Source organism: Pundamilia nyererei, unplaced genomic scaffold (genome assembly GCF_000239375.1).
Source record: "Pundamilia nyererei isolate P.nyererei 1_Seehausen unplaced genomic scaffold, PunNye1.0 scaffold00045, whole genome shotgun sequence".
Lineage (NCBI taxonomy): Eukaryota > Metazoa > Chordata > Actinopteri > Cichliformes > Cichlidae > Pundamilia > Pundamilia nyererei.
Genome location: NW_005187446.1, coordinates 2754571 through 2779759, shown reverse-complemented (window position 1 = coordinate 2779759; position 25189 = coordinate 2754571). Strand labels below are relative to the sequence as shown.

The 25189-nt window shown below is 43.9% G+C and overlaps 1 protein-coding gene across 1 annotated transcript in view; it reads left to right on the top strand.

Moving 5' to 3' along the window:
- Positions 1-25189, top strand: part of adamtsl4 (ADAMTS-like 4) — a 37157-nt gene that overhangs the window by 6458 nt on the left and 5510 nt on the right. Inside the window, exons 3-9 of the mRNA XM_005732063.2 lie at positions 195-781; positions 1573-2263; positions 14108-14210; positions 21241-21380; positions 21839-22043; positions 22476-22660; positions 24637-24802. Coding sequence (XP_005732120.1) covers positions 195-781; positions 1573-2263; positions 14108-14210; positions 21241-21380; positions 21839-22043; positions 22476-22660; positions 24637-24802 — 2077 coding nt within the window. The remainder of the gene's footprint in view (positions 1-194; positions 782-1572; positions 2264-14107; positions 14211-21240; positions 21381-21838; positions 22044-22475; positions 22661-24636; positions 24803-25189) is intronic.

The window sequence follows — 25189 nt, the reverse complement described above, 5'->3', positions numbered from 1 at the left end:
TGACTCGAGTCTGACTCGAGTCCAAGTCATGTGACTCGAGTCCACACCTCTGAGTAGTAGTAGTATTAGTATTATCATCATCGTTTCTCTTTGATACTCCTGTTTGGATTTTCTTCTGTTGAATGAGATTTTAAGATGTCTGTCTGATCTTGGCACCGCTTTTTATTGACAGCTTGTGTGTGTTTGTGTCTCAGGTGGCAGGTCGAAGGTCCAGACAGGTGTTTGAGCCTGCAGCGGGCGTGTGGTCAACATGGGGGGAGTGGTCAGAATGCTCTCAAACCTGTGGCGTGGGCATCTCACAGAGGAGCAGGAAGTGTTTACCTCCATCTCCTCCGCAGGCCCCTCCACTATCCCACTCTCCACCAAACTGGGCAGGTTATCTTCCCGGGGGCGTCAGAGATCCTGCCGTCTCACCTGTGCGTCCCTATTATCCTCCTCGTTACCCTGGGCAGCACCACCTGCCTTATCGCTCTACGTCAGTCTCCACCAATCAAAACCCAGGATTGCCTCTTTATCGGGACACACCCGCTGAAGGAGGAGGAGGGCCTCCCATACCAGCGCAAACCAATCGATCACCTCCTTTGTACCAGCCAGAATTCTCCTCAAACAATCAAGACCCCGTGCCTCCTGTTTTCAGATCTCCCTACCGTGCGCCAGCACACGGCTACAACCAGCCAGCACGGGTCATCAGGCGACCAACCAATCCTGGAGCACTGAGAGCAGGAGGAGGGGGGAGCAGAAGGTCGGTCTCCACCAGCCGGGAGGGTTTACCTACAAGAAGGTTAGTGATTTAAGAAAAAGACCAAAAAACACAGCTAATTTTACTTAAAGAGCAACAGTTTGGGTGCACCACTGCACCTGTAACCCACCCAGTTGTGACGTAACAGCGTAACAAAACACCTTGAGGATGATGACCTATAAACCACCACGTCAAGAAAAACAAGGTCCAAATTTAAGGATGCTAATCTACGTAAGCTTCTTTCCATCACAGTTATGGCACGTATCAAAAAAACCCAAAAAACAGAACATTTACATTTTGCCTTACTCAGCACTCTTGAGTTCGCTTTTTCCAGGAAAATGTCAAAGGAAGTGAGTTTTGCATCGCTGGCAGTAGCAACGGCGGTTTGTTTAGGATAAATAGACGGACTCGGTTGTTTGGATGGGGAACAACAGCATCACCGTGGACAAAAACACAAGAAAAGATTGATCACTGGGCGTGAGGGAAGGTGTGATGTTACAAAGATGAAAGAAACTGCCGGTTTGTTTTCAGAGTAATGTTCGACTGACATGTTGAGGCTTCATTCAGGTGCCATTAGTTAAACCGCTGACATTGTTTAAGCATTACAGGGTTTGTTATTATGTTTCAAGCTTTGGGAACTTGCCCAGCTCTGTTTCTGGTATCTACTGTATTATTACATCATTACGTCTGTTTTTTGTCATCCAGACAGGCAAGGCATCACCCTTCCCGCTCACCACAGGCTGCTGGTTGTGTGTCGTTTATAATAAATTTACTCTGCCTCTCTGTCTCTTCTCCTTCCTCTTCTTCATCTGCCTTTTCTTTTTGACCCTCAGGTCTTCCAGCATCCGTCCAGGTCAGTTTGGATACGGCAGAGTTCCCTTCTCTCTGCCTTTGCATCGTCAAAACCGCCAAGCTCGTCACACTGTGAACGGCACTGAAGATGCCACAGTAGCGCCCGAACAGGCTGCTCCTGAGGACATCACAGAGAGTAACAGGGGAGAGGAAGAGGAGGCTGAGAGGGGTGAAAGGGACAGGCAGGAGGAGGAGAATGCAGAGCGGGAGATTTCTGAGACACCTGCCGCAGAGAAGGTGCCCACAGTTCCCACCATCCGCCCTCTGCTGCGACCCTCTCACACCCATACACAGCACGGGAGGGCCAGAGGGCAAGTCCCACCCTCTCGTCCCTTATCACGTTCCTCGCTACCGTCTGTCTTCAGTAACCGCCAACGGTTTGACTGGAGCTCCGTCACTGCCCCACCTCCACCTGTCCCTCCTCTGTCGCGGCCCTACTCCCCTGCAGCCGGTTCACCTTTTTCCCCACCTCTCCACCGCAGCAGCCCTGTGCACAGAGACAGGGAGCTCCACCCGGCCTTCAGTCCCCAAGCTCCACCTGCCGGAAGCATCTACCCCTTACAGCACCCGCACGTCTCACACCTGGGGATGGAGTCAGGCAGGGAAGGTGGGGCTCCTCGCACGTACACATGCGCAGGGCCGGAGAAGGAGTACCGCAGGTGTTTCTCGCAGGTAAGACCTAAAGATTGTGTCCAAATCTTCCCCTGTGAGTCTTCAACACACAATTAATTTTCCACTTAATATACCGGCTTCACACCCAATCATTCAGTCTACAGTCGCGCTCGCTTCGTATGCGTGCAGTGAATATTTGATAGGTAGACTATTCTCCAGTTTCTCCAGTTCCAACAGTAGCTGGTTGTCTCTGAGCACTGAGACGGAAAATGCCTCCTACTGCTTCCGCTACGCCATGCCATTTGTGTATTCTGGGATACAACCAGAACACACATTTACTCCAGTGAAACTACACAAGAAAATTAAGCACATGTGCATGTCTTTACAGCACACATACATGTGAGTATAAACACTGTGGGTGTTACTCTGGGCAAATGCACATCTGGCTCGGGCCCTGCATTGATTGCCGTCTTATGATTGGGGTTGCGACCTGCTCCGTACCTATCAGTGCAGCACAGTGAGAGCTTTATCTGAGCAGAGAGCTGCCAAGAAGAGGAGCCAGAGACACCGTCGGGCTGCTCGTGCCAGATGGGCCAACTCACTGTCAACGCACAGGTGAGAATCTGGGGTCGACCTTGCAGCAAATCAGGCTTCACTCAGGCGAGAACGCCGCACTTGATTTCACTCAATTAATTGTGAGATTTAGAGTGAATATTGCGGATAAAGTTTCCGAGCAGTACAGCAGGTATTAGGTGTATCTATGGTGCCATTTCAAGCTGACCTTACTTGTTTAAAAAGGGAAAATAACTCAAAGCACAAAGGCTCTGCACATATGATAGTATTTTCAGCCATCAGCTGCATTCAGCCTGGTAGGATTACAATTGGCAAGCTTAGACGTTTTCCACCTCTTGCTATGGCTGCTGTAAATTAACAGCAGACTTCCACACAACCTTCAGCCATCGCTGCCATTTCTCAACTATCAATCAGTCAAATCTGGTCTCTGGAGAGGGCGACAGCACATGGAAATTTACATATTTCAGCTCCAGTAGCCAAAAAGTGTTAACTGTAGTCAGGCATTTATAAAAATACCTGATTTATAGACACTGTGTGATACCTGAGGATCAAATTAAAATGCTTTCGTGCACGTGGCAACAAGTATCCAAAGCTATTGTTCAGTTTTCTTAGCTTTTCAGCTGCTTTAAAGAATGATTGGAATTATATGAGGACTAAACCTTAGATACATGCGTAAAAGCTAACCTCTCCCTCTGCAGATGGAGAGACGATTAAACAAAACTGAGCACTCGAATCACGGCAAAAATACCCAGGGTGACATGTGACTGGGTTATTTATTCCAGCAGGTCTATCTTAAGTGGGCGCGCAGGAGGACGTGATAAGACTGGGCTCAATGAACGCCACACTCACATGCGCACCTACACCCTCCTGCCCCCACAGTCCACATCTACAGCTTGCTCTCATCAGAGTGGAAGTAGACACTCGAACGGGGCACTCACGTTGGCACTCACAATCCCTTGACTTTTCCCTCTGCAGATAATTTGGCAGCCTCTCTGCACTTGTCTTTTATCCCCCTATCTTTCTTTCCTTCTGTCTGTGTCCTGTTCAGTGCTCAGTCGTCCCCATTTTAAAACAGATTTAGTAGCTGGCAGAATACATGACCTGTGTGTGCCAAGAGTGCTAATAGCAGTCCTGTGATGGCTGAGCCTGACTCATTGGGTTACATATTTACCCAACATTAGCCTCTGTTTCAGCCTCTCTTGCTGCTCCAGTAGATTGTTGGTTTTATGTGTCTTAAAAATAGGTTCAAGTCCTGCTGAATGCAAGACTTTGCCCAGGCTTGTATGAACTGTATATATAATGTGTGTGTTTGTAATTCAGGGAGTGAGCCAGATCTGGAGAATGACACATCCTATTATCTATTAGGTGTGTTTGTCAAAACACGGTGTGCCTGAGGCACATTGCAAGTGTGATTGGCTGTTGCAGTGAAGCAAATGGGGAACCAAGAGAGGGACAGAGGAAGCGAGAAGGGCCAAAGGTCAGATGTGCAAGATGTGTGCGTAAGTGTCACAGCGAGGGAATAAGGGGAGGGTGGTAAAGGAAGTGACGCAGTTAAGTAGTAGTGAAAGGGAGTACTGTTTTTAGAAAATGTGCCCATAGTAGTGGGAGGGCGAGCCAAAGGGCAAGGGAAGTAAAAAGGTGGGGAGGGAGCAAGGCGGTGAAGACAGAGAGATGGAAAATGAATGAGTGTTTTGGTGTGGAAGGATGGGGACAGAGGTGTAGAAGGAGGCGTGGTTCACTGAAGAAAAACAATTGACTTGGATGGAGAGGAAGAAAAAGGTTCTGCTGGAAGACGAAGTTTGTGTCAAAGGAAGAAACAGATTCATGGAAAATTGTGTGTGTGTGTGTGTGTGTGTGTGTGTGTGTGTGTGTGTGTGTGTGTGTGTGTGTGTGTGTGTGTGTGAGTAAGAGAAAGAGTTTGGGTTCATGTGTGTGTGTAACAGGAGAAGAAGTTATTCTGTGTGAGGAAGAGCAGAGGAGAAGGTGAAATTTGAGAAGAAGAGGGGGAAAAGAGTTAGAAGCAGACGCATCACAAAGACACCTCCTGTCCCTTCCTGTCCGAGGTCTTTCTAATAAATTTCTGCGATCGTCTAAGTGCTCCATCTTGTCTCGGTTCCTCTTTCTGTGCTTTACATGAGTGTAAATATTTATGTAGAATGACTAACAGTGAATACTTCTACACCAGAAAGTCAAGGAAGCGATCCTCAGACCCAATGATGTCATTTATAGTCACGACCGGCAGGACATCCACATCGCACTTTCCAAAAAACACAGTTTTATTAGTCCTAGTTTAGTGTCCTCTCTCTATATCCAGTTTCCTCTTAATTTATTGTTCTTGTCATTGACCTAAACCAGTGTTTCTTCCTTTACTGTATTCCTCAATTTGGAAGCCAAGATAAACTTCAGTCCTCACCAACAAAAGGCTCTGAGGTGAGATTTAAGGTAAAATCAGAAAACTCCTGCAGTGGTTCTGTGCCCACCCGTCGGTTACAGAGCCACAGTTTGAGAACCACAGGCTTAAAGCAACATTATTTATGACCCTCCTCAAACCGAACTCTTCATCTTGATGAGACAATAACACAAAAGATAATGCATATAATGCTTTTATGTATTAAAATTTCACTGATTTCACTCCTATATCTGACCCACTTCCACAGCACTGTGCAAAAGTCTTGCACCACCCCTCATTTCTTTACAATTTGCTAGGAAAATGCAAAATAGTATTGATTTATTACAACATATACAAACATGCCTGGAATACTTTTGGTACTGATCCCCAACAGCACTGGCAGAAATGCTGCCCTTTCATAGACGGCTGTCGTCCCTCTCTCCTGACCTCCTCTGTACATATTATGATGATTAGAAACACAGATTTTTCAAATTTAGATTAATCACTCCATAAGTTTCCAGTAATTTTCAGCTAGGTTCTTCTGTTTGCTGTACAAATAAGTACAATTTTATTCTGGTCAAACTGCATTTTTTTGTATTGTCAATTAAAGAAATAGAAACAAATAAGATGGTTTTCTAACAGGCTGCTGGAAACAAAGTCCCTAAACATATAATTTAATATGGTTCTTTCCCATTTTGTTTGTTATGTGTAAACACAACACTGGTTCATCCTAAGTTAGGGGCTTTTTTTATGGTTGAATGATTCATAGGTCAGTGTTAAGTGTCTTAACAAACTAAAAAAAATCCTCTGAAACTGATCTGGTACAGGGAGTGGAATGAAAATGGGGAACTTGGAAAGATTTTCTAAACTATCGCTCAAAACCACCAAAAAAAAGTAGTCTGGTTCGTTGGAAGCAAAATATAAAGAAATGAGGGGTGTTTCGAGACTCGACACAGACACAGCACTGTGCGTTCTGGCCATCAAGACAAGCACACTCCTGTTTTCAGGCTGCTGCAGCGAGTCAGATGATCTAATCACACTCTGTCATTACAGAAGTGGTATTAAACAGAAAATATATTATGACTAACAGAGCTGAGGGGCCACACTCCTCAGCTCTAATGAGTGTGTGCTGGCCCTGCCACGCTCACTGCGGTTCCCAGGAAGTGACAAACGGGCCCAGATGTGGTGGGTTGTGGCATGAAACCACACAGACTCATTCACAGGGATCTGAGCTTTATGTGCTTTAGTGCATTAGCAAGCAGAGCTACCTGCTTTTCTAGAAAACAACAGAAAAGCAGGTGCTGCCTGCTTCGCCTGCTTTTAACAGCTACTGCGTCCTGATTACTTTCATGTTCCTTTGATCTCTTTCGGTCTGTGTTTAGTTAGCTGAAGAATTGTGAATTAAAACCACAGAAGTACAACTGCCAAAGAAAAAAATATAACTTTAGAAAACTTTTATTTGGGGGCAAATCAATAAACTTTTAAAGCCTTTTTTGATCAAATTTGGCTGATGGCTGCATGCTTTCAAGAATTTCAATATTAATTAACGATGTAGGTTGTTATTTGTTGGGTTGCGCACTTATTTGCACGGTCATCCAATGAAATGCAGTTTTGTCTGATGCCTCCTCCATCTCCCAGCATGCTCAAGATGACTTTTAGCATCAGTCCTCAGATAACTAGAACTAAACTTAAAGCTAAAGCGAGAGTTGAGAGAGAGAGAGTTGTAATAATCTCACCATCTACATCTTTGTTAAGATAATCAAGTAAATGTTGAAGGAATTCAAGCTGAAAGGCTCATTAGATAAAAACAAGGACATAAATATATATTACAAAGTCATATAGAAGATGTTCCAGTAGAAACAATCTAAATGCCATATTACATCACCCTCAGGGACATCTCAGCTCTTAAAGATGAATGAAATTAAGCATCAGCAGCTCGGAGGTGAATTCACAGAGAGATCAAATATTTCCAGGTTCAGACGGTTGGACTCTTGCTGCCTCTGTCTCTCTCTCTTTCTGAGGTCCAGGTGTTATTAAGAAAGTGAGGGTGATTTCTAGGTATTAAAAACATTCTGGTTTAAAAAATATGTTGTGGATTTGTAGAGCTGCTACATGGAAAGTGAAGCATGGAAACTGGCATTTGAGCACAGCTTTGGACTTGTTTATTGATCTTGTGGCCACAGTGTTCTTTTCTTTTCTTTGCTCAAACCCACATTTCTCCCGAGGACAGCATCAATGTTTCTCGCCATTCTCCCGCCTTCACTCGTTGCCTGTTTTTTGATTAGTGAGAAGTATTTCCTTTAGGGGACTCATGACACCCCCCCGCCCCGCCAGGTCATAGCTGAAAGCTTCCCTATAAAGAGGCGGCACACGGCCTCGGTCACAAGATTAGGCACAGAATGTTAATCACTCGGGACAAACCTATACACACACATATGTCAGCGTATGTCACGGATTTGCATGCACGCAGAGACTGATTAGTCGTGCTGCGAGGTGATTCATGGCTGCAGGGGCCGGCCGTCAGTTGTTTTGTCTGCATTGTGCTGCAGTCATGCTTGAGGAATGACCGGCCAGCCTTAACCTGTATTCAGGCGATTTTGCCAGCTGTGCAGGCGTGGGCTTCAGTGGTGAATAAATGAGCAATGAGCAAGATGATAGGAGTGTGTCTTCAGAGGTTTCTCTGCTGAGACACGCATGGCGCTAAAGGTAGATCCCGACCAAGCTGCGGTTTGGCCTGTGTTATTGGTGGATTTCGACCTGTCACTTGTCAGTGTCAGAGTATATCGTGTCCATTATGCAGCAGTATAACATTTCTTTAAACATAACAAAACTGTGAAAGGTGTTAGAGGTATTTATCCAGCCTTCAACTTCATCTAATTATCTGGGCAAGAAGAAGGCACAGAGAACAGACAGTCTGACCAAGGATTATATATATTATACATATTATATATACACACAGAGGTGAGACACAGGCACAGGCAGTAATTAAAGTCAGACAGTTGCAAAAGAGGGAAAAGAACAAAAACAGAAAGTAAAACCAAATCAAGATATGTGAGAAAATTAACGTTTAAAGTGAAAGTGAAAGCAACTAAAAGACAAATAACGGAAACAAAGAGACATTGGAAAGTTAATATACACCCTTTTCAACTTAATAAAGTATGAACATTCATATTGATACACCAGAAACCTGCATCTGGATCCAGCATTGGTCACAGGGCTGTTTCCAGGATTTGTTTGAACTGGGGTGACGTGTCGAGGATCAGAATATTTAATAAGAAATTCAATCATTTAAAGTGACTAAAGTAAACATACTCCTTATGCCGAATGACACTTTTTAGATTCATATGCAGTATATAATCAGATCATAATTATTGATTTATGTGTATTCGTTGATGTGTATATCACTTAAACGTTCCAGCTTTTATAGTATATCAATAAGTGTACTATAGTATCTTAATGGATAGGTTGATCTAAAATAATGCAGGATTTGGATTATTTGGATTAGCAAAGTAATAAACAGAAGACAAATAAATAAGGTTTAAAATAAATGCTGTAGAGAAGAAAATACAACATTTGAAGTAATAGCAGAAAGTAGCACAGCAAAGATTACCCAATTAAAGGAAAAGTACTTCAAACCTGTACTAAATAGAAAATCTACTAAGTGACATTCCTAATGGTCCTGTCCAAGCTTTTATCCAATGGAACTGCCCAGTGTAGGGTTAACAGTACTATAGTCCAATGGCGTTGGTCAGGACGGTGCCAGACAATCTTCCCACAACCCCCAACTACCACCACCACCTATTCATGAACGATCAGTTGGGCTCCTTAAACCTTAATTCCTAAACAACATCCTCACTTAAAATTAAACATCACGTTTTGCTTTTCTAAAACTTCTAATTTTAACTTGGATACACAGAGTTTTCTGTATTTTTGTGCTACTTTCCTTTAACAAATGCGTGCCGAGTATGGAAAGTTGAGCACAAATGCTCCAGGGACTGTTAATGATGACTATGATGATGATAATGAGCATTATTATTATTTAAATCCTTTGTTTGAACAGACTGAGATCTCTTTTTCAAGAGAGGCGGGTGTACAGAAATCACACACACAAACCGATACCGACAGCCACACAATGAAACGACACATTACAAATAAAACATGTGTAAGGGTAGTTGCAGATAAATAAATATAACCTTTTGAGATGTTTCAGTGAAATCCGAGAATGTAGCTACAGAGTTTGTTTTTGCAGCTCATTCAATCCATTTACAGGCAACAAAGTATTCAAAGATGAAATCATTGATTAAGTCACGTTGCCGTGGTAAGTGTGTGTTTCAGCTGTGTTGTGTTAAGGCTTCGGCTGTTGTGAATGTGTGATGTGTTTCTGTGGCTCAGAAAATATTGACCGAGACTCCTGCAGCATTTAATGTCTTCTGGCCGGTGTTCAGCTTCCAGGTTCGTTGTTGACGTGTTAATTAAAGTTGCGTTCCTCTGCCTAAGAATGCGTATAAGTAATCTTAACTTTCTGAACTAAATGAATTGTGGTTTTCATAATCGCATTTCTTTTACAAAATATCGCGAGCTGGCTAAAAGCAAAAGGTTCCATATTTTGTTCCTCTGCAGAACTCATTAGTGTAATCTGGGTGTTTGTTTTACATTCGAGGCTTTGGCTTGTGTGGCATTTTTGTGAGTGTGTGCAGAACAAAGACGTCACCCCGTCTGCTCCACATGTTCTTATATATGCTGCGCACAGATCTCCCCCCCAGCCTGGGCAGTAAAACACATCTATAACCTTCACAGCTACCGTACAAAAAACACTAACTGTCCCTCTTTCTCCAGCTGCATTCACTTTACTCTCACCTGCTGCTATACGCTAGTCTGTCGCTCAGTCGCAGACATTTTTTTTGATCTCTTGCCTCATTTCTTTTGTGTTTACAGCTCTCTGAGCTGCTCTGACTTTATCAGATATGTTTGGTAGTATTTCATTAAACTCAGCAGCGAGGGAGTGGGAAAGTCCACTCTGGTAGAATTTGAGTCTCATATTAGTGGTTTTGGCCTTCATTTCTGTAACACAGCATTTCTTAAGTTAATTGCTGAGATCCGTAATCTGCAAAGGAAATTAAACACGCAAAGAAACAGAAGCAATCAGATGATAATCAAGGTGTTACACAAACCCACCGGTTAACCTGATCTGTGTGGGAATCTCTCCATCTATCATTCCTTATCTTGAAAGTGTTTTTGCCTTGTTGGCCCATTTAATAACCTCCTTTTCCCCCCTCCATCCCTTATGAGGAGATTCGCCCCTCGCCCTGTGCTCACAGTATACCACTCCTTACAATTACACACAAATTATCCTCCAGAACCATGAAACACCAGAGAGCACGTCGCCTTCTCTCTTCTGCTTTTCCCCTCCAACCGTCTCCGCTTTCCTCCCCTCTCCGTTCGGTCCATTGTCTTTGCTGACATCCTTACACACCCTAGACTTCTTTTTTTTAGAGCAGAATCCACTCCTACCGTCTTACATTCTTTCTTTTTACATTCCTTTTCCCTTTTTTTCTGTACTGTAGCATCCCACGTCTGCACACTACACCCTGTGCACATGTGTGTTTGTTTATGGGGCTGTTGTCCGTTTAATGTTTGCAGGCGAACACATATGCCCTGCGACATGGAGCATATCCAGTTTAAACCAGGGCTCTGCTTGTTTATGTGCAGCAGAAATATTTACAACCAGAACCAACCGTGTTTCACACACAAATCTGGGCAGATTTGCACGGTCCCCTGAAAACATAAGGTCGCATACGTGCGCTGACCTTTAAGGAGCCCGTATTTGGTTCTAAATTCAGTGGCTGTGGCTCGACACATTCCTTTATAAGCGGCCTTAACCAAATGTGTATCATATCACCCATAAATTCTGCCAGGTTAAGTCTGTTTTTTGAGCAGCGAGGACATGCGGTAAGCCGTACCACATAAAGTTTCATGAGCTGGTTTCACACTTTGACAGAGGGGAAATACGAGACATCGCAGATGGGGGGGGGGGGTTCAGCATCAGAGAGTGCATGCTTTGATGGTTTATCCATGAGAATCTTTTACACTTTGTCGCAGAAGATGGTTCACGTGGGAAATGTTGCTCTGTGTGTGAGTCTGAACCTTAGTATTCGCTCTCCCCAGACGAGCTGCTAGGAACTTTCCAGCTGTTTGTGACAGCTGTGTGCGTGACGAGAGGTTCAGAAAAAAAAATACAAGAAAGAAAAAGAGGAACGAATCAAAGAAAGTAAGAAATGAAAGACAAGAAGATTGCAGAGCTGACAGAGATTAGAGTTCCAAGGAAATCTGAGAGCTTCGTGTGTGTGTGTGTGTGTGTGTGTGTGTGTGTGTGTGTGTGTGTGTGTGTGTGTGTGTGTGTGTGTGCACACTCCTCGGGCAGGGTGATTGTGGTTTACCACAGAAGTGACACCTGATGAAGCTGGTGGGAGTTTTAAAACCTGTTATTTAACTAAAAATGAAAACAGTGTACGAGTACGAGTAAAAGCAGAGAGATATTACTGACTAAATGCACTGCCCTGCACGTCTTTTAGATGTTGATGGTATCTGTGGTCATTGATTTATTCTCCAACGGGACAGTGATGCCAAACACAGAGCTATCTTCAGCAAAAACAAGAAAAATTTGTTCTGTAGCAGATGGTCTGGCCCTCACTGAGCCCTGGTCTCAGCGTGATGCGGTCAGTCTGGGATTGTGAGCTCTCCAACTTTAACACACTCACCAAATACCTTCAAAAGCTGTGCAAGTGTACCAAAGACAAGTGGCACTCGTTTAAAGGCAAAGGGTGTAGTTTTTTTTTTTTTTTTCATTTTTACAGCACTTTTCTGAAGGACTATTGATAAATGCAGAGTGATAAGGATTATTTTTTTAAAACAAAATATCACAGGACTGTGTTCAAAGGAAATCATTACATGGCATCTTAAAATTATGGATCTTGCTGGCAAGTAACTTATCAAACACACTTTAAAGGCTGATTCTGTTCATAACATTTATGGACAGAGATTCAAGGCACTGCCAAGTGGCATGGGCTTTTTGGTTTGGTGGCCTCAGGATCACCTCTCTTTTGGAGGATGATGTGGTTCTTTTGGCTGGATTACGTGGCGAGTCTACGCTCTCAGTTTTTCAGCCAAGTGTGAAGCGGCAGGAATGAGAACCACCTCTCCAAGTCTGGTTCTCAGCTGGAAAAGGTTTCAGTTGCAACTCCGTGAGTTGCCCCAAGTGCAGGGGTCTAAGTATCTACATTCCAACCCTCACCTATGGCCACAAGACGTGAGTAATGACCTACAGAATGAGATTGTGGATACAAATGGTGGAAATTAGCTTCTTCCGAAGGCTGTGTGGGCTCTCCTGTAGAGATAAGGTAAGGAGCTCGGGGAGAGGCTCAGAGGAGAGCGGCTACTCCTCCATTTGAAGGAGCCAGTTGAGGTTGTTTGGTCATCTGACTAGGATACCTCCTGGACACTTCCTAATTTAGGTGTTTCAGGTATGTTCTACCAGGAAGTAACCCTATTGTAGACCCAGGGCACACTGGAGAGATTATCTCAGCCTGCTCGGGAATGCCTTTGGCTCCCCCCACAGGATGAGCTGGAGGAGCTGGCAGCAAGAGGGAGGTCTGGGCATCTCTGCTTAGGTTGCTCCCTCCAAGACCCAGACCCGGATAAGCAGCAGAAAACGGATGGATTGATAGCAAAGCAAACTCTCCTCCTTTTTGACTACAGTGGGAATCATAATTTTAAAAATGAGCTTTTTGTCATATCGAGCACAACTTTAAACCAGTGGCTTAATTCCCAAAATCATCTGGAAACTATTTATTGAAGCCAAAGAGCAAGTGAGATGAAGAGTTATATGATCCCTTAGACTTCCATACAACTGGAAATCTTTTTGCAGCCAGTGGAGTCGCCCCCTGCTGGTCATTAAAAAGACTGCAGCTGTAAGACAACCTGGAAGCTACGTCAATCTTTATGTCTGGAAATGAGTAATTGCACTTATTGTGGCTACTTCCTCCTATTTATTGTCTTAATTCTAAGTAGGGCTAACTGACTTCTTATTAATTAACTTGAATCAATGAGTTAGTGGCATTTTAAAGTTATGACAAGCTAAGGCTGAGCATTTACTGTATAACCATTTTTAACCAGGCAGGTTTCTAATGTGAGCCATGGACTGAGGCCCTTTTCGTAAGGCAGTAAAGATGATAAATGTGCTACAGTGAAGAAGAAACTACAGTCTAATACAAATATTTGAATTTACTTTTTGACTCCAAATATTTTTCCTGATTAGCGCAGCATTTAATGGTTTTTCTTCTTAAAAACACTTGTGTGTGGACTACAGCAAACCTCAGCGAGTCATAGCCGCTGCAGCGTAAACCAGCAGAGTTGTGTCTGCCTGATGTCTCAGCTGTCGTTTAAGTGCATGTATGATAAAAACTGTTTCCACTATACGGCTCCACAAGGACCCTTCTTAAGCAAGCACAAGCTTGACATGTGTTCTTACACACAAGCATAGACACACACTCGTACATGTGCTCACACAGTCACTCACATTCTGTGGCCATGCACCGAAAGCCACGGTGGATTTATGTGAGCAGCCGTTTCCAAAAAATCTATTATTTCCATATGGTTCTTATACTCTCGCACACTGGCCAAAGCAGCATGGGGAGTGCTTGTGTGAGTTTTTCTCCATAACAGCATAGCGTGTTTGTGCTTACCTCTGTGATGTCAAGTTAATTCTTCCCTTCTTTATTAGCTGCTTGTCCTCAACTTTTCCTCACTCCACCCTTACTTCCCCCAGGGACTAGGAGAGAAACAGCCCTCTGTGTAATCTGTTGTCTTTCACATCAGTTCAGTTTGCGGCATTAATTGTTTTACCTCTCTCTCTCTCCGTCTGCTTTGGTGTTTCTGTCCTGCAGGTGTGCCGAGGAGGTGCGCTGGACTCCAGGGCGGAGCAGTGTGCGGCCTTTAACACCAATGAGTTCATAGGTCGATTGTACAACTGGGAACCTTTCACTGAGGGTGAGAACTGAGTCAACACACATGGTAGTTTAGTGGTGAGCTGCACAGTGCTTCAATGTTATAAAAGGCTTATTGGGGGAATTAAATGGTATGATGGGGGAGGCGGGGTTGGGGGGGGAATGTGTGTTTGAGTGAGTTAAATATGTCTCTGGTATGAGTGTGTCCCGGCTGACCTGCGCTGCTTGCCCAGCCCACCGCAATCCCTGCTCTCTGTCGTTTGAGCAGGCCAACATCTGCATGCAGCTTCGAGGGTGGTGAGAGTCAATAGAAACAGAGAATGACTGGAACCCAATCTGCTTTGATTCTTTGCACCGAACACTTTCCCTCCTCTGTTTTTCTTCTCATTTGTCCAACATCTCCCTTTCTCCCCTCCTCTCCTGCCAAGTTTCTCCTCCCAACTCTGACTAAGCACACGGATTCCTACTGGGTGAGATAAAGAAGGAGAAAGAAGGACGGGGAGAGGGAGGTGAGAGGTGATGGGATGCGAGTGTTTTGTCACATGACCGCTGGGAGCAAACGGAGACAACGTGGCTTGCGTGCGTGTGCGTGCGTGTCTTTGTTTCTTCACACAGAAGTGTGCAGCTCCGTGTGTTTGTTTACTCTTTGGTTAAGTGTGCAAAGGTTCGCAGCAGTGGAGCTTGTCTTTGTTTTCCAATGCTGGAGGCAAAGAAAGAGAAAAGGCTCAGCGGATATTTGAGGAATTTGAACGAATAGGAAGGGTGAATATTGCTTGCATGGAGCTGAGGGAATCGAGGAGGGAAAGAGAAGAGAGAAACACAGCTGTGGGATGATATCAACAGTATTTGTCATTAGAATTAGAAATATGTGCTTGAGCCTGTGTGTATTTGTGCTATTAACATATTGGCAAGAGTGCTTGTGCTCTAGATGAATAGCTTAATGGATCTCAGATAAAACAGAAACAGGAGGGGAGAAAGCGTTTGCTCATTCGTGTTTGTGTGTCCGTCTGTCTTTGCACTTGTGATTACTGGATGAGCTGGATGAACTCCTTCGACCCACACAGACACTGGGGGAAGCACAGACCCAGTAACAGTAGATCAGCAACACCACCCGGCCTGCACACAAGTACATTAGTATGACAAATTTTGTCAAAAAGAAATACACAGTTAGCACACTAGTCCAAATATAGACAGCACACACAGCTGAGAACGTCGAGTCAGTAGAGTTTATTCATTAAAGTGGAGCACGACACGCGATCGATACAGTAAAAGTTAAAGTAGCTCCAGTTAATAGATTATTTAATAGAGCAGATGAAAGCAGTTCAAAGAGTTCTCCCACTGAGTGTTTTATCAACTTCCAGCCCACTATCTTGATTTTCCATCCTGTTTAAGTTTGCTGTTATCACTCTTGTTTTTGGTCGCAGCAGGAAGCTGTTTTTAATCTTAAAGCTCCATAAACCGACTGTTTATGGAGCTGCTGAATACTGTGGAGCAGCCGTGGAATCAAAATAGGCTGCATGCACTTTTGATTGAGCAAGGACCCCTATGGCCAAAAGAAACTTCTTTTCAAGCTGGGGTCATTTAAATTTGGAGATCCATCTCTGTTCTGGGACCTCGCCATGCTTTCATGTGCGTAGCTGGGGTGGAGGTGGCTTGCAAGGTGGCTTGCAGGTTCTAAAGTACACTACATGGACAGCCCCTAATCTTGCCACAACTGTATAAAATCAAGCACCTAGCTACTCAGTCTGCTTTTACAAACATCTGTGAAGAAACGGGTTGTTTCGTAAGAGCTCACTTGATGCGAGTGTGATATTGTAATAGGATGCCACCCTCACCACAAGCCAGTTTGTGAAATTTCTTCCCTCCCAGATATTCCATAATCAGCTGTAAGTGGTATTATTGAAGAGCGAAAGCATTTAGAAACCACAGCAGAGGGGCAAACCACGTAAAGTGCTGAGGGGTAGAGCGTGTAAAAGTCACCAGTGCTCTGACTCAGTAACTCCAGCGCTCCAAACCTCCTCTGGCATTAACATCAGCACAGAAATTATATGGGTTTCCATGCCTCAATAGCTCCTGTAGGTGTAATTTGTAGGCAGCCCAGTGCTTTTGGCCATATAGCGTAACTGTAGGCAGGCTAAAAGAATTAAATAGCATGGCAGGTATGACATTTACCAATGGGATGCATGGAAGGTGTGCAGATCCCATCACTTGGCATGTTGATAAATGTATACTTTGTTGAGAAAATATGAATTTAGTGCTTTTGCTCTGACTTTCTCTTGAAACAATAAACCTCTTGAAAGGCCCGCAGACAGGAGCGGGTGGGCATGGATAAAAATCCTCCTCAGTGAACCTATTGCAGTGTTGGAAAAACCCTAGATCGGTGTGAAATGAAAAAGTAACACAGTAAAGCGTACTGTCTGAGCATAGTTTAAAAAGATAATTATGAGTTTTTGTCTGTTATTTGTAACACTCATACTTGCATACTTACTTGTACTTGCAGCCAGAAAAAATAAGCCCATAGATGGCTTCAGATCATTTTTTCCCATTACCTGAGGGAAAGGTCAGAGAGTGTGTTTCAGCTGAATGCCTTGTGTTTCCCAGGGGAATACAACATGTCAGCCATGAAGGCTGTTTAAGATTTCAGTCAGACTTCGGGAAGTTTGAGGCGGATCTACAGATTAATTCTGTGTGTTTGCACCAGAAGTCATCGGCGGGGTATCAGCTGGAGTCAAACTGTCTGCATAAACACATGGGAGCTTTCCTTTTACCCACTACCAGGTTTCTGTGCGTTTGTGAAATGGGATTGGGGGGGGGAGGGGAGAGATATCGCTGCATCCTGAATTGAGCTGCTGTGCGTCCTTGCCCTCTGCTTCACTTTGGGTTGTTTTAAACTGATGTGTCCTTGAGGTCTGCTGAGAAGAGGAGAGGGCTGGATAAGGGGGGGGGGAACAAAAGGGCAACCTCTGGTAGGGGGGAGTTTATGGGAAAATAGTCAAAAACACTCACCAAAGTCCACGCTTTGGCTGCACTATGCTGCTGTGCTTTGGGGGGCAGATGCTGTTGCCTGGTGACGTCACACTCGATCAGCACCGGAGATGATCCTTTCCCACTCCGCTAAGTAAACTCTATCACATTGTTTACTTCAGTCCGGTCCCATTGGCCACAGCCCAGATTTTCATATCTGGCTTCCTATCAACATGCTGGAGGCTGCGATGGAGTGCTTGAGTGTGTTTGAACACTGACTGCTGCATGTCATTTTTCTCCAGCTGCTCTCATCTGTTTAAAGCTCTGTAGCACTGCATACATTTCCAGTCAGTATTTATGTTACGCGGTGCAGTCAGCTTGTGAACGTTTTCGCCTCCAAGGTGACGAGCTCTGTTATGTTTGTTCTTCGGAGTGGCGCGGCCTCGGGTTTAGAAGTGTACGTTTAAACAGTAAAGCTGCCACCGTGGTTCTAAGCCACGCAAGCGATGGGCCCTGACTAATTTCCTGCTACACGCTCGGCTCTGGTTAGCAGCGATTCTATAGATTTGTAAGCGCTGCACGTGCAGGTGTTGTTTTACTTGAATATTTCCTTTTTTCAGGCCTCATCCCCTCTGTGCACACCCAGCCTCCTCTCTTCCTGTCCCACTCTTTCTCTCTCCCCGTTGGAGTTTGTTTAGATGAAGCGATAGCGGGGAAGTATATTTAGGCACCATATATTCCACTGTCTGAACACTAAGCTCAGACAGGGAGCGAGAGTTAGAGCGACAGTGGAAGAGAATGAGAGGCAAAGACGAGTAGGAAGAAACAAATGGAAGATAAAGGCTAAATTTAAAGAAGACAGTTTGGAGCTGAGACGCGCTCGAGCGTGGCTTAAGGAGACGGAGAATGAGGGAGGTGATGAGGAAGGCAGAGAGAGCATGTGTGGCGACACGTATCCCGCTTTTAGCTCCCCCTCTCTTTTCTGTCACTGTCTCCAGTCTAATCTCTCAAAGATAACTATGACAGAGAGATGGAGAGAATGAGGGTGGAGGGAGAGAGGGTGGGAACGCTGCCTCTCTTTTTCCATCTCTTTCTCTCTCTCTCATTCTTTCTAAATATGTACCATATATCTTCTCATATCTCTCTGCAGTCATCAGATGGTAAACAAGGGGCACACCGAGGCTGAAAAAAGGACGGTTTTGCGCAGTTTGATGCAATTTGATTTTTTTTCTACCACCTTATGTCAACAGCAAACTTTTCTGATATATTGAAATCAGAATAAATTACAATTACAGCAAGACAATTAAAGGCTAGCCTTAAGAAATTAGTTCCAGGAATGAAAAGTATATAATATACAGTAGTATACTTCTTATTTATATAATATATAAGAACTATATTATACTATTCATCTATTTTTCAAATGTGCTGGTTTGAATATTTGTTAATGGCTGGTTATAAATAAGCTTTTTTCCCATTGGCATTAGATAGTTTCCATTCATCTAGTCTAGATCACATTGTCCTCAATGCGACATATGTCTGTAATAAGTTTTCCCCACTTGAAGCATCTCCTCCAACTCTGCCTAAGACCACATGATGTCCTCCATCATGTGGTCTTAGGCCTGCCCCTCTCTCGATTTCCAACAGGGATCCATCTTGGGACACGATGACATATTTTTGTACATGATAAAGTGTTTTATTTTGTCCTGTTTTCACTGAGAATTAATACAGTTTCTCTGAAAACTCTGCTGTGTCCCTTCATCGCTAAATCTGTTGCTGTTTAGTCTCTTCATCTTTAGTCCCTTGAAAAATTGTTTAAATTCCTCGAACTCCATGTTTACCTGTGTTGAAGGACTGCTGCTACAGTATCACAGTGTATTTATAAGCAAACTTATGCGCAATCTCCTGCCTTGTGTCTGTATAAAACTGTTAAAACATCAAGTCTAGATCAACTGTTTTGCTTTAATGCCCTCCTCACCACTTCCACCCACTTAGCGAGAGGAAATTCACTCCTTAATGCTGGAAATATGTGTTCCCTTTGTGGAAACATAAAAACCACAGATCTCGATCTGTACGTCAGCCCAAGCTTGAAATGACATTTTAACAGTCTACTTTAACTTGCCCTTATCTTCCAAGTGGAGGTTATTCATTAATATTTTTAACGACTTCTCATCTGTGATATGGTTTTCACCCCATGTTTCTCTCAGTCTGTGCAGTGATCATTGCAAAATGTGATCCCGGAGCCTTGGTTCCTTTAACAGGAACTACCACGAAGGTTTTGAGTACTTCGGCAGGTGTTTGTCCTTTCTGAACTCGATGGCCTTGCAGTCGTGCCAGATGCAGTCATGAAACTGTACAGGTGTGCAGCTGACATTAAAGGTTGAGTTTAAAGATAGCTGCTCTCTGGGCCATCGGGACTGAGTAAACGATGGTAGAGGTAAGAGGGCCACGTGGCCGTTCCCTCAACCCCAGTTATCACACATTTGTCACACATTCTTTTTCAGTTTAATGCTTTTTAAGTCACTTTTGAGTGATCTGGTGTACGGTGTCGCAGCTGCTTTGATCCCAGCACAAGATAGCTTAGTTTCCTGCTTGTGTGACACCTGGCTGAGCAATGTGGTACTCTGAGAGATTTGAGGACCCTGAAAGCATATGGATTTCCTTTGAATGTGTGTCATACGACACTCTTTGAATCCTCACAAGGTGAAAGCAGGGCGTTGGTATTTGACCTTTACCCTTTGTTCTCCGTTATCTCCTATGAACCTCATGACTTCGAAGGTGATGGAAAGCTCGGTTTACTTTCTGCTGATGTCATGACTTGGAGTGGAAATTTTTCCATTCTGCAACAGTGTAACCATTTCGCAGCACTGCTGTATTATCACAAACAACATTTGGTTGCATCATAAGATTAACGCAGGCTTTTGAAAATTCTTTTAAGAAGAAAATTATTTATCTGTATGCTGTTTTGACTGCTCCAGGCAAAGTGGCACGGTGTTCATATATGTACAGGATTTAATGGTTTTTACAGTTTCAGAAGACGAGAATTTTCCCCTTTAACCCCGAGCCCCTCCCTCCTCTCTTCAGCTACCTCTTCTTCTCATGGAGTGAGCTCATGTCATTAGCCCTGTTTCAAACAAACATGATCACAGGCCTGTACATTCACATACCCCTACAGCTTCTTCTTAAATAAACTGCCAAACAGTGGACCCAATCACCAGCCCTTCCTCTGTGTCTTGCTCTTCATTTTAAATGAAGATCTTAACCTTTTGGGAAACAGACCCATACTCTTTCTCCTGGGACTATGATGAGAAGTTGTAGGCTACATCATACATTTGAGGAAACCAGCAACTAACTTTGTCTGGAGTTTGGTTGTGGGTGACTGTTTTATTCCTTGGTGTTTTACATGCTGAATTACAGTAACTCTGAGTCTTTCATAAAATACAGGTTACTTACACACCCTGCAGTCTGAAAAAGCATCATGTTTAGGCACAAATGGAGGACTGAAGACGGTCTGCTGATGTTGTGCTCATGCCATGCCCTCAAATATATTAGTTCTTTTTCTTCAAAAAAAGCTCCTTATTTTCTTCACATTTTCCTTTTACCACTCTGCCCTGTGTAGTTTTCTGTATTCTCCACACTATTTATCTTCCCTATCCTCTCTGCACTGAATGACTTTCATTTTCTCTTTTACCTTGAAGCGGTGCCCTTTTTCTTCAGTTCTTCGACTCTGTGTTTCCACGCACACTTCGCCCTGCTGCGTGCATCCTTTGGGTCGCACTCATAAATCTTGCCTTTTTCAAGTTTAAGATTACACCTCTTTTCTGCGTATGTATCCGCTGGGAAGGTGCAGCCATGAACAGCGGGGAAATAGCTGATCACTCTCCCTCTCAGGGGTTACATGGTCTGGCCTTAGTTTCCTGACCACATGGAAAGACGTTCATCCTTCCAGCTGTTTCTTCTCCGTGGTTGTCAGAGAGAGAAAAAAACTCTGCGCACACACACACACACACACACACACACACACACACACACACACACACACACACACACAGAGTTAAGAAAAACATACATGCTGTCTAGTGACCCTGCTGCCCTGTGTTTCTGTGTTACAGTTGGGGCAGACAAGCAGTGCGAGCTGACCTGCAGACCCGCTGGCTATCGTTTCTACGTCCGTCAGTCAGAGCGTGTCAGAGACGGGACGCCCTGCTTCAATGTTAGCACCAATGATGTGTGTGTGGAAGGACAATGTCTGGTGAGTGGTTTCAAATGTGTGTGCGAGATTCCTTGTTTCACGTGTCTGAGTCCAAGTGTCTCCTGTCTCGAAGAGGTTGACAAAGCCCAGAATCTGGCTGTCTCAGTCTCACGTCTGGAAGCTGATTTAAACTGGCATTCAGAGTCAGGCTCTTTTTACGGCCCTTCTCGGGGCCTCTTGTCTTTGCATCTTTCCCTCTTTCTCTCATTTGCACTCTCACTCTCTGATTTTACCCTCGTTCCACCCTTCTGCTCCTGGCAGGAATCTAGCGAGCATCAGTTACCAATTTAAATAAGCAACGTTGAAATAAACACTGGCAATGGATGCGAAATGTCAACAAGATTGGACCCATTTTTCTCCATCCCCACCCCTTCTCTAACATCTCAATTGTTTCCCAGCCACATTTCCTTCATTGTCCGACCCATCACTCACATCTTTTCAACTCCTTCTCCTGTCAGACGGAGGGCTGTGACGGGGTGCTGGGCTCCGGCTCTGTGATTGACAAATGTGGAGTGTGTGGTGGGCGGGAAACATCCTGTCGAAAGGTGACGGGAAGCTTCCACAATACCACGGTTCCTCTTGGTTACCACAAGATCCTGGACATCCCACCCGGAGCCACATTCATCAACATCACCGAGAGACGAGCAAGCCCTAACTACCTGGGTAAGCTGAGTTGCACACGCACACATTCGGTTTAGGGTTTCTTGAATAATGCTGGCCTACAGCTCCAGTAAAAGTGAAATACTGGCGAGGATAGTGCAGATTTGGGAATGAGATTTGGCCCGTGATCGTGTGTGTGCTGGCTTTGACTGAGACCTGAGATTTTTGTGGTCTCACAGACTCTAAGCTAGCATTGTTAGAGCTCATAAAGAATCAGTCAAGTGTGTAGATTTCTGTGTGTGCGTGTGTTTCTTGTCAGCCTCCTGTTTGTTCACCACACAGCAGTCCAGGGTCTGTGTTTGTCTTTTTTGGGAATGTGTTTGAGCATATGGGGGGATTTTCTAAGAAGTCACCAGACTAAACAAGGTCCTAATAAGAAAAGAAAAATTCACCCCAGTTCTTCTGACATTCCCACTCCCTCCTCCCTTTTTCCAGCCATGAGGAGTGGAACAGGAGCTTCCGTGGTGAACGGACGTTGGGCTGTGGACCCCCCAGGGGAGTATCAAGCAGGGGGCACTACCTTCACCTACACCAGGCCTAGAGCACAGGCGGAGGGGGAGGAAGCAAAGGGCGAGTCCCTCTGGGCACCAGGACCCACAAAGACACAGCTACAGCTATATGTAAGTTCTGAAAGCACACATGAACCAGCACTACAAAATTACGATTTACTCAGAGAAACATGTATACGTACAGAATATTTCTCTAATATATCTTCATGTCACTGTTTTGTGCCCGAAGCTGTGTTCTTCTGCTCTGTGTCAAGATCCTCCAAGGAGACGGAATTATTTTAGTATTGTGGCAGGATAAAGAAGGATATACTAAAGCTTATCCTGAGCCACCTGAAACTATCCAAGGCTTAATAATAACAGCGCTAACCTCGGGCTAAAATCTTATTAAAGATCAGGAGTCATGTGTAGCTTCACATCCAGTAACATCAGGATCAGAGGAGGTAAAGAAAATAGCTCTGGTTTGATCTCCCCAAGAATCACCAGCATTTTTAAGGTTTAGCGGGATACAAAAAGTAAGATATAAAAAGATTAAAACGCTGTCACCATGGCAGCGGCACTGTGATGCCGTGTAGCTCATTGCATGCTTGTTAGATGGATTAAGAATATGTGCTCCCTCTAAATCCTTGCCAGTGTTGCAAAATAAATATATAAATAAATCAACTTTTTGGCACACCCTGTAAATTTGAGTTAACACACAGACCACAAACTAAAATGCCTCACTCCAAGAACTTTTTTTTTCCTCCACTCACAAGGGCACTCCAAGTAGAGGGGGAGAAAGGCCCCAAATGTCCTCTTTTTTTTAAGTCACGGGTTGTATCCCTGTTTTAAATACACCTTCCAATATTAGGAAAAAATAGTCAGTGGTGTCTTAGGCAGTAAGGCACTGAGGGACCTGTCCGAAGGGAGGCCATGGAGTGGCACTGAAACCACTCCATGTTTTCTATATTGTGCTATATTATTATAGATAATGTTACGCAGAATTAATAAAGTCATTAAATCATCTGCTTTTCCAAAATTAAGGTAAGTGCATGACTGATTATAATCCAGTAATTGTAATCCAATAATACGATACATTTAATTTTGTATAATACTTATATTTAAATAAGCAATACTTACCTAAGTAATAGGTCTAAATGTTTGTTTCACCATTTGTTAAATAGCTATTCAATATTAAATGTTTTACAGTCACAGAGAGCTCCCTTTCCATGTAACACATCTTTATTAAGGCCCTGCACATGAGCATGAAAACTTACCTTACATTTTTAACTTCATATTTCCTGCCACCTCATTGTAAAAAAAATCCCAGAAATGCCTCTGACAGCACTCGATTTTCCATCACAAGGCCAGCTGTTTGACTTTAGGACCCAGGTGGTAATTTAGTATTTTGTGAATGAATCCTGTGTTCTTGAATGAGGGGGTTAAGGAAAAGCCAACTAGAGCCAACTGAGCAACTAGACAGCAAAGCATACTCTAGCACGGAGACTGAAAGCTAGGGGAAACAGCTCTGACTCTTTTCAAAAGCAGCCAAATCAAATGTCTCGCACCCCTAAAACTCAGACATTTAGATCTTGTTTGTTTAACACAGATAAAACACCAAAAGGTTAAATGACGTGGGTGTATTAATGGTGATACAGCAGCTATATATTTAAATCTGAACTTTTCAGTTCATCTCTAAATCATCCTTCTAGGAATTAGGTGTCAGAGTTTGTTTTGTTGTTGTTTTTTTTAAAAAAAGCATATTTTGACTCTTAGCACTTCCAGATGAATTTCACTCTGCAAGCAGATGTGACGCCGCCAAACTAAAGCAGTGACTGAAGGCCCTCAGGATCAGTTGCAAAGTATAGCAGATCAAAATGTTTTTGAAATGAGACCCCTGCTGATTAAGTCTAAATGACCTTGACTAGATTATATCTCATATATAAGACTGTAGGATTATGTAGGGGGTGGGTTCTTGAGCATGATATCAAGCTCCTGCCAGTTCATCCTGACCTCTGACCTGTAACAAGAACATTTCTCTGTGGGAATCAATAATGCGATTTTCAGGCATTTTTTTTCACCCTCTTCCTTGGCTCCGTTTTGCTCTTTAGATAATCTTCCACAAGGACAACCCAGGCATTGACTATGAGTATTACATTCCGGTTGAGAAAAAAGAGGGAGAGACCGAGAGGCTAATGGAGAGAGAGCGGGAGACGCCCAGAGAGGCACCCAGGGAGAGACCAAGGGAGCGAGAGCCAGCGAGGGCACCCCTTCGCAGTAAGTCTATGACACCCCGGCTTTCTGACCTCCTCTCTTCTGTTTGACAACCATATTTTCTCTATGCTGTGTACAGTAGCCTAGATGGCAGCTTTCCCAGCAGTCATGTGCAGCACATAGCTGAACCGTGTCAATGTGGAGCTCTCCAGACTCATTCTTTCCAAGTTACTAAAGGAAACATCACTGTAATGCAGATTCTGGGAGAATGACTGATGTCTTTATGGTTTATGATGGGTGTGGTTGTGGGCCAAATGGGAGGGATTATTTCACGAGTGTGTTTGTGTGTGTTTGTGTGTATTTGTGTGCGTAGATGACCTAGATGGGAGGCTATCTGATCCATATGTTGGCTGTCATGAGATGCTGACCTCGTCATGACATCATTAATGT